This window comes from Diprion similis, chromosome 11 (assembly GCF_021155765.1).
Source record: "Diprion similis isolate iyDipSimi1 chromosome 11, iyDipSimi1.1, whole genome shotgun sequence".
NCBI lineage: Eukaryota > Metazoa > Arthropoda > Insecta > Hymenoptera > Diprionidae > Diprion > Diprion similis.
This window is the reverse complement of record NC_060115.1, coordinates 7,002,365-7,011,897: the sequence shown is the minus strand read 5'-3', so window position 1 is coordinate 7,011,897 and position 9,533 is coordinate 7,002,365. Positions and strand designations below refer to the sequence as shown.

At 35.1% G+C, this 9,533-nt stretch overlaps 1 protein-coding gene across 1 annotated transcript; it reads right to left on the bottom strand.

Annotated features, from left to right (window-relative positions):
- Window positions 1–3,968: 3,968 nt before the first annotated feature.
- Window positions 3,969–9,028, bottom strand: LOC124412442 (protein cramped-like). The gene is made up of 11 exons (XM_046892308.1): window positions 8,589–9,028; window positions 8,244–8,473; window positions 7,486–7,743; window positions 7,219–7,422; window positions 6,813–7,003; window positions 6,248–6,730; window positions 5,957–6,130; window positions 5,719–5,862; window positions 4,669–5,013; window positions 4,466–4,579; window positions 3,969–4,152 (listed from the first exon to the last, which is right to left on the bottom strand). Coding segments are annotated over exons 1-11 (2,256 nt in total). The 5' UTR covers window positions 8,591–9,028; the 3' UTR covers window positions 3,969–4,041.
- Window positions 9,029–9,533: the final 505 nt, after the last annotated feature.

The following is a 9,533-nucleotide window of genomic DNA, read 5'->3' as shown; positions in this document are numbered from 1 at the left end:
CGTCACAGAGTGGTTTCTCCAACTGGTCGAACGCCTTTCAAGCCGCCGTAAATTGCTGATGCAGCCTACTTGGAATTTTAGACATTGGGATAAAAGCATCTTGTGTATGTATCACAGGTGCACAGGTGGGTGTGCCGTTCACGTGTCGCAGAATATTTTGAAGGAAGCGGAAAAATATCGCGTTATACGCGTTCGTGGAAAAGATAAACGACATCGATCTCTGTTCTCGATGATTTTATCTCAAGAGTTAATCCGCAGCTTCATCTACCATTTCTATATCGCGATATGCTCCCGCCAATTTCTCGCATTCTCAATCAAAAGTTAATAGTCGAAATTCGAGGAAGGATCAGGTCGTCAACCAAAACCGGCCACGTCGAATACATTCGTGTAATACATTCCTGCGAGTATGTATTCGTGTAATGTGTTCTCTCCGCTCTCTTGTTTATTTTTTTTCACCTTTCGTGCTAAGTAAAGGACAAATTCTCGATCTGCGTATCGCAGTTTTTATACTTGCTTGATGCGCAATTATATAATTCGTAAATTGTACATTCGTTACAACGATATACGTATGTATAGGTGCTATCAAATTTTCCTGTCGGTTGTTTTTTTTATATCTAAGATTAGAAGTATGGTTATTTTTCTGTTATATTATTATTATTATTATTATTATACCAGGAAAATAATCACATCGTATAACGTATTGATTACCTCACGAGTCACATCGATCACAAAATGTTACGTAGAATGATTCGATATATCAGATTAGTCGACTTCTTTAGTACTGTTTATATGTCTGTTTATTTTTTTATATTGTTCCATTCGTTAATATGATTTACGGGGTTACAACATCAACAACGCTAGACTAACACGTGGTCGGAGGCGGCAATGTCCTGAAACATGAACGGAACTATATCCTTGGAATTTATGCTCATAGTGCAGTTCGCACCGTACACGACTTATTTCGGAAATGGAACAAGGAAATAGTTGTACGTTCATAAAAAAAACTGAGGCTTTTATTTCATTCAAACGAATTCTTGTAATTTTGGTTTTATTATTAATTCGAAAGAATCTCTGTGAATTTCGTTTCCCGTTTCACCACGGAAAACTTTCGCGTCAATTAAATTACCTGGTTTATTGATTTTTTATTTTTTTTATTTTTTAATAAAAAAAATAGCAAATAAATAAATAAAATAATAATAAAATAGTAAATAATAAATAAAATGTGTTGCTCATTACATTCACGAGTAAATTGCATTTGCATGTAAACCGTATCGAGTGAATGTAATCGCGTATAATACGGGTTTTTTCGACAGCGTCAATTGAAATGTTTGCGTAATGTTATACACTCTGTATTAGAAAAAAATATGACAATCTGTCTTCGATTTTTATTTATATTTATATGGTTAATCAAATACTTTTCATATACAAGCCAAATGATTATATATAGTTGTTCACTTATTTATAAGTTGTTAAGTACGTTTCTCCGAAGCGGACTGTTTTCGTCGTATGTACCTATTACGGTACACATACGTGCATACAACTGCTCGTCTGAAGACGACTTACCTGATTATGCAATTTTTTCCGAGAAGCGATTGAGGAAAAATGGCGAGAATCTATAATTAATCGTGTATACAAACACACTATCTACACGTCAATCTCCCTCTGGTACCTAGGTTGCAAGGGTTAATTGAGATTATTTTATGGAAAGCCATGAATTTAATTCAAGTCGTTAACCTCTTGTCATAATAATATTATACCAAACTACATAAAAATACTGAAGCAAAAGGTGTATGTATATCTATACATATATGCGCAAGCGACGAATCCGTGTCCACGGTTTATCTTCTCTTGGACCTAATATATGTAAACTCGGGAAATCCCAAAGCAAACGTTTGGGATAAATTACTTCAGTTGAATTATCTAGTTTAAATTATTTTAACATGGGCATAGAACAGTAATACAAGTATACATTAGGGTGGTCGTTGAATGTTTTTTTTTGGCGGAGGGGGGGGGGGGGGGATTTCAATGTTAGATGGTCGTATATCGGCTATATATATAAAAAATGAATAAATCTCTAATTTTTTCAGATTTCTATGTAAAGTCCTGAGTCTCTTTGCTGGTCTTTTTCTGTAATTAATCCTTGCACACTAGAATGAAATTTCTGGCGCATCTTCTTTCTGTACAATCGGAAATAAGGATGATTCGAAATTCAACGAAGGTTAAAAAAAATTATAAAATACGACGTTATACAGCTTGATAAATGATTAAAAAATAATATAAGAAATTTAAACTCCCACGACTCGTACGTGTGTAATATACGATCTGCAAGGAGGATAAGAACTGAGAATAAAAATCTGAAATATTAGAGATTTTTTGTGCAAAAAGTCTGCTTCGCCTACTGCGGTTTTTGTAGCATTTTTACCGAAAATTTTGGCGGAATAATTTTTTTTTACAGAAAACGTACTGCGATAATTGTTTGTTACTTTGATGTACAGCAAAACTTGCTTGTATTTAGAAAATCCTTTGCTGCTGACAAGTTTTACTCAGAATGATTTGCGTGGATTTTGATAGCAATATTTTGCAACCGTTGCTGTCTTTTTGCTGCGAAATTTGCACGCATGCTGTTACCTGGATATATGTTAAGAGAGATAACCGGACGTTGCTTAGGGGCGTCCACAATTCTTCACAGGAAGCTTATACACATAGTTTACTATCATTCTATTCGCTAATAATTATAATGTAAATTTTCACAATCTTAATCCACTAATATCGTCTTTATTTGTTTAATGTAATCGTGCCGATATAAATGATGATAAACTAACGCTTACAGGGAAACACGTAAAATTTTAAACTGTTTATTTTTCTTACAGTTTTCGAAAAACCTGGTTTTTCAAATTGATCTTTTCAAATATTTCACTTCGGGAAAAATCTTGAAATGAGCGCCCTGCTGAAATCATATCATACTTACCGGATTATTGGAAAAAAATTCAGATTACTTAATCGTGTTATCTTTTAGTGTAATAATTATTTAACAAATAATTATGAACAAATCGAAAATGACACGAGGGTTGCTACTTTCCTCGGACGTGTATATCTGATTACGATAACTCAGAATTGTGGTATCACATGATTTTTTCGACGTATGTATGAAACATACGGCCACATATGTGCTTTTTTTTCCTCATGCCTTGACTGCGCTGCGGTTTTGTGTAATTCCCAATGAGGAAAATGGCAGGCATTTAATTTCCGTTCATTCAATTTTCCATTTGATATCTACGGTATAAGCAAAGAAGCATAGCGTTAATCGAAAGATAATTATTTATTTATTTTTTTTTTTCGCGTCCTAATATTACCATCCAATACATGATTCCATATCTCGAGTACAGCAATTATTTACCGTCCTCAGATACTGAACAAAAAAAGTAGAAGTAAACAAATGTTTAAGTGTTAATGGAAATCAAGGATATAGAATAAATACATTACAAGTGAGAAAAATCGAGATTCTTTTCCAAATTCCTTCGGCATATTTTACAAATTTCTCTACTTGAGAAGCTTGTTACAAAAACTAAGAAATAATCACGATCTTTGCTGTGAAAAATTAGTAAATATTGCTGTCGAAGATTTTTTTATCCTCTACCAGGTGTAGATTACACTGGGTGTTTCCGCTCCTACTGTTTGCATCTTTCGATCGTAGAAACAGGATTCTTGGCCATGTGCACTTGCATATGTACTTGATTGGCTCGTTCAGCGAATGTTGTGAATCATAGTGTTTTGGCAATGTATATTCAGTACAAAGAATCAGTTTTAACAAACGGTGACGTTGTAAGTCAGGTTGAACGAAATTATATAAATAAATAAATAGCATCTTATAATAAATTTTAGCATCTTTCCCACGAAATTAATGTTCTGTTATTTTCTTCGATGATTTTGGCGATAAGAAAATAACGTGCTTGTTATAAAAACTTTTTTTTATTTTTATTATTTACACTCCAACTTCATCTGCTGATTCCGGCATTATTTATGGATTATATCGATGTAAGTTCATTTATTCTTGTGATGGTCGTCGTAAGCTATTTGCGATGCGAGATTGGCGAATTTGGCGAGGTAGTCAACGCTGTTTTCTCCCATCAATCCTTGCATTTGTGATACGACCTGAAAATAAATTTCATATTATCCTATGTTCAGTTATTAGTTTATTATTATTATTATTTTCCTTAGTTAATAGTTTCCTTGATCCGCTACCGGAATTATTGGATAGTTGTCTAACCATACGCCGTATTGGCAATCGAATCATGAATCATATCTACGACGACCGTAGGAAATGCGGTATTCCTGAGTAATTGTCCGTATGGTTTTTCGTGTAATTCGCAGTGTAATCGATACGTGCAGAAGTCTACGAAGGACGTTCGATGTTTCAAATATTCTTTATCACTCGTAAAATATATTAAGTATAATTGATATTCACGTCTGATGCTGGTCGAGTGTCTTCCGCAATATGCCCCCCAGCTTGACTTTGTTGAGAAATTTTTACCGGCGATTCAAGCTGACCTAAGAAGCTGCTGAGGGAAAAGTCGGCGACCTGAAATAACGGAAAAATTTGTTGTTGTGACCAATTTTCTCTCCAAGCCCTTTTTGCAGTGGTAAATATTTATTATCGTTGATATTTACCTCGCTGTTTAACCACTGCTGTTCCCCTTCTTTGAGGATTTGAGTTGCACTAGTGATTATTGAATTGCATGGTTTATTGGATTGAGCTTCATCGGACGACAAGACGCCTAAGAAATGTTTTCTCTCTGTATCGTTGCCCTGCTGCTCGTCAAACTCATCAGTATCTTGATTTTTTTCATACTCGTTTTTAATTGGACCCTGCAATAGCGGATGTCCGCCCGATTCTTCGTGGATAAAAGCCTCCGGATTCTCGGGAGGCTTTGATATCTGCATAGGTACAACGCGTTGAACGAGATTTTTTTGCCGCACCGTCCTCGCTCGTTTACCGTAACGGTATTTGAATTTCTGAAGAAAAAAAAAAAAATTAAAAAAAAAAATGAATATATAAGTAATTATATTACATTTTTGTTTACACCGTCTTTCTTTGTTGCTCGAATGTCTGAAACGAATATTATTCGTTTCCAAGTGAGGTATCCAATTGCGGGAAGTTTTGCTGATATCATTATCGCGGGAACAAATGTCAGGAATACACTTACAAAATATCATGAAATAATATGTATATATCATTTACTTTGACGGAAGTTGCAAGCACGATTTATCATAAAATGTTAAAACCCTTTATCAGTTTTGTACGGAAGTTCCTCGGTTTCGAGTTTTTAATGCGGTTTTCAGCGAGGGGAATTGTTATATATTCTATTTTTTTTTAAGATTACAAAACGGAATGGAAGTACTTCAATTAACACGTTAAGGGGGTGCCTTGGTCGATTTTAACGTTGTCGTACATATTTTCAGATATCAAAGTTCACGTATTTCAAACGCAAAAAAGGGATTAACGGCCCCATTATATACACAATTCTGAACAAAAAGACTCCAGTTCATTTATATTTGATGCATAAATAAAGAAATGGCACGAAAACTACGAATTTAATATTGCGATTTCGTAGTTTTCGTGCCATTTCTTTATTGTTACATCAAATGAAAATTTTTTATAGTCTTTTTGTTCAGAATTGTGTATTAATGTATTTATACTAAAATACATTTCCGGCTTACGTCAAGCTGGGATTTGAAAGAATCCGACGGACCAATTTTGTGATATGGCTGCGGGATCAGAGGGCGTCTAAACGTCGAATCCTTAGTTGACAAAATACGTGACGATACGACTGTTTCGTTGCTTCCTGAATTATTTTCGTATCCCTGAAAAAAATCAACCCAAAATTTAATCAATTTGTCTTGGACCGTTTGATGATACACAAACCCTATTACACTGCACTATAATTTTATCCGTTACCTTACTTGCGCCATAGCTGTGCTTGGCTATAGACAATAATTTTTGCAGCGCCAAAGATAAAGTGTCGTCGTAAAAACTGCTAATAGATTTCGGCTTGTCTGTGAGCTGCATTTGCGCCTCTCTATTTGGCGGGTCCCACCAATATTCCAAAAGTATTTTTGAGTCCCGACCAAACTGTGAAGCGAAACAGATTATTTATTTCTCTTCATAAGTATATGTGAAAATTATAATTAATTTTCAGAACGGTAACAAGGAAATGAAGTATGTTTGCAAAACCTCATTTATTCATACCATAAGATACAGATCTCCAACTGTAATGGTATTTGCTTCTTCGTTGTTCCACCCTAGACGTATTCTAGACACATTTTCTCTACCAGGAAACCTATTAGGTCCATTTGGGTGTTCTGATACCGGTCGATCATTGCCAAATAAAGTTTTGTCCATTAAGGTCGAATCTGTGGCATCGACGTCGCTGTTATTATCTGTGGGAAGTGCCTGATCATCCGTGCGACTCGGTAATCTTCTATCAGATCTATTTTTCTTTATTCTTTTTCTACCAACGCCTTTCAACTGTTGCACCGATCCAAGCAGCTCAAGTTTTGAACTTTTGAGACAGAGCTTTTTTTCATAAGAGTTCAAACTAACACTATCGCTGGTGAGATATTCCCCAAGATTAACAGTCGGCAAAGATATTTTACATCCGTCCGGTGGAGCTACCCGCAACAGTCTGGATTCTTTGAGATCTCCGCCTGCTTGACTCTCAATGTTAGCGCACTAGCGTCGATGTAAGGATGTTCATATGGCAATAGGTGAGATTGATATTTGGAGCAATAGATTATTGTTGATTTAAGGATACGCTTTTGTATTTTGAAGAACGCCATCGTTGCTGCAAGAATATCAATAACGTTGATAAGCGACGTTGAATTGGAACCAGGGCACGTACTCTTGGATTCATTGCAGCCGCCTGCACTTGCCACCAAGCCAAATTGTTCCCAGGGCGTAATTCTATGCTCACTCTCGATGGAAGCTTAATTTCTTCCTGCCAATCTGACGTAATTATTTTTTATTAATGAAATATCTCAGGCCATGAAAACTATCGGGTAAAATATAGGTCAGCAGAAATTTTGCTTTTTGAATTTCTCTGTGCAGTGTAGTAGTCGGTGGATAGTAAAAGAGACACAAGATGGTGAAAAATTTCAGTTTCGACTGGTAAATCAACATTCTTGTGGGATAATGAGATATAAGATTGAAGCGACAAGTACCTTCAAGCTGATTAAGTTTCCTCAACGTTCTACAAATCGGAGTTTTGATTCGCAACGTTTTTCCTCTCAGTCTAACTTGAGTGGATCCCCAGTAAATGAGTTCATTTAATTTAAGCTGAGCTTTTTCGTGCATTCTTGGCATTTTTCTCCTCAATTCGCCATAGTTAATGAGTCCGTACAATTCTTGGGAAGCTTTTTTAACATCTGGAGAAAAAATAGAATGAATAATTTCATCTAACTGCACATGTATCCGGTAAATTAAATTACCTTCGGAGAATTTAAGGTGCTTAGATATTTTATGCCATGTTCGATAATAGAAGTGACGTATTTGCTCTTTATTTTTTGGCTCGGCTACTCCTTTCTTCTTTCCTTGACTCAGAAAGTAACTTTGAAGGGCATCAAAATCCTTGCCGTACTCGTTAATCGCTTTGAAAAATGTATTCTTGTCCTCCATGGACCACAATTCGGATGATCTTTTTAAAGACCGGACAACTTTAGCCTCAATGCTCTCATCATCCTTTGTGTCTGTAATAAATATAATATGAATCCATTAATGTTGCGTGTTGTGTATTTTTTTTTCTTTAATCACGGCCAGTAACAAGCAATTCATCTTAGAATTATGAAAAAATGACTTTAATTTATAGAAGTTAGTGAGAAGTTGAACACGTCATTCATCTTTTTTTTTTCATATAATGTGTTTGATGTCTAATTCAGAATAGCATTTTGCATTCAAATTATTTCTATCAGTTAGGTAAAACAAAGTGCTGCACAGAGGTGACTAATTTCATGAAAATATATTTGTATTACAATTACTTGAATTTGATTGTAAATTTACCAACTGTGCTTGTGATAAAATAACAGCGCAACTTTAGAATATAAGCGACATCATCTAAAAATATCTACATAAAACTGAAAGACTATTTTGCCAAAATATTACTGAAATGGAACTGCGTGCCTGAAGTGCTTAGTTTAGAAATGGCGAATTGCTATCAGCCCTTTTACATGCAATATCGAATCACGTATACCTTTTTTGTCGCTCGAGTGAGTGAAATCACCCGAGTCGATTCTGATTTTTTTGGTACCCTTGACAATGCGAATCTGAGAATTTTTCGGATCAGTTGCAACTTTGATATCCGACGTCGTCGCTACTTGATGAGGCGAAGTTGAAGCACAGTGCTTTTTAGCAGACTGACTCTCCGTCTGGTCTATTGGCTCCTCATTTTTACTCGCTTCCTCCACAACTTGTTCGACATCCCTGTGCGAACGTCAAGAATAAAGAATATACGTTTAAATTTTCATGCTAAAATCTTACGTCCGAAGAATAGGAATAACTTTCTACTGTACAATTTGAGCAATGAGAATTTACTCACATGATGTTGACGGGTTAAACCAACTGCGCAAGTTGATTGATCGGACTAGACAATAGATCATGAGAGTGTTGACGTGTCGTGGATTCACTACTAAACCGAAGCCTCGATGCCATTGGAATGTTGTTGGATTCGTCGGTTGCTTACATTATAACTAATTATTTCTACTAACAAGAAAACTTTTTCCTTGATTCTATTTTATCAATGGGTAATTAAATAATTATAAGGAATAGATACCGTGCCCCGTAACAACGAGGAGTGAGAATTCAGTCAGTTTTGAGATTCGCTGATAGTTTGATTTCTCGAAACAGTTTATAAAAATGCATTGTTTGTTTCCCTCGCAAAATTATCGTATACTCGTATTGTGTTCACGCGTATACGTCAAGTATGCGTGTATGGATTGTGTATGTACATATTCACGGCGAGTTCTCGAGACGTCAAAACGATGTTAGGTTAGGTTCGAAATCCAAGGTGCGTATCGCGCATACGTCAGCGTCACGCGTCATTCAAATTTCGAACACTGCCATTAAAATTAAATACAATTATAATGATAAGAGGATGGCAATAAAATATTCTCATATTCGTATTCATTCATTGTATTTTACTTTATTTTATTATTCATTAATTACAGACAAAATCCTAAATCTCATAGTAATATTGTTATATATTATTCTGCGTCTCATGATAATATCTAAACAAGCAGATGCATTAAGTTAAGTGTATCAATTACTGACCTTGTTGTAATTATCGATCCTTATTTCTAAAATTACCAACATATAAATTTGGAGTATCTAAGCCTTTAGCAATTGGTTTTAATCATCGATAAATTGACAATTTATACCGTTAATTTATAATTTTGGAAAATAATTGAGTCAATCATTGGGTTTAAACGTGTCAATAACTGGTACACTTATCTTATAAACATTTCTTCTAATATAAAAATGTCAA

What these genes read in the sequence shown, in the direction of transcription:
- LOC124412442 (XM_046892308.1), bottom strand. An exon ending in TCACTCGAGCGACAAAAAAG is followed by an intron (nt 7,744 to 8,243) that starts GTATACGTGATT and finishes TATTTATTACAG; the next exon opens with ACACAAAGGATGATGAGAGC. An exon ending in ACAGCTATGGCGCAAGTAAG is followed by an intron (nt 5,863 to 5,956) that starts GTAACGGATAAA and finishes GATTTTTTTCAG; the next exon opens with GGATACGAAAATAATTCAGG.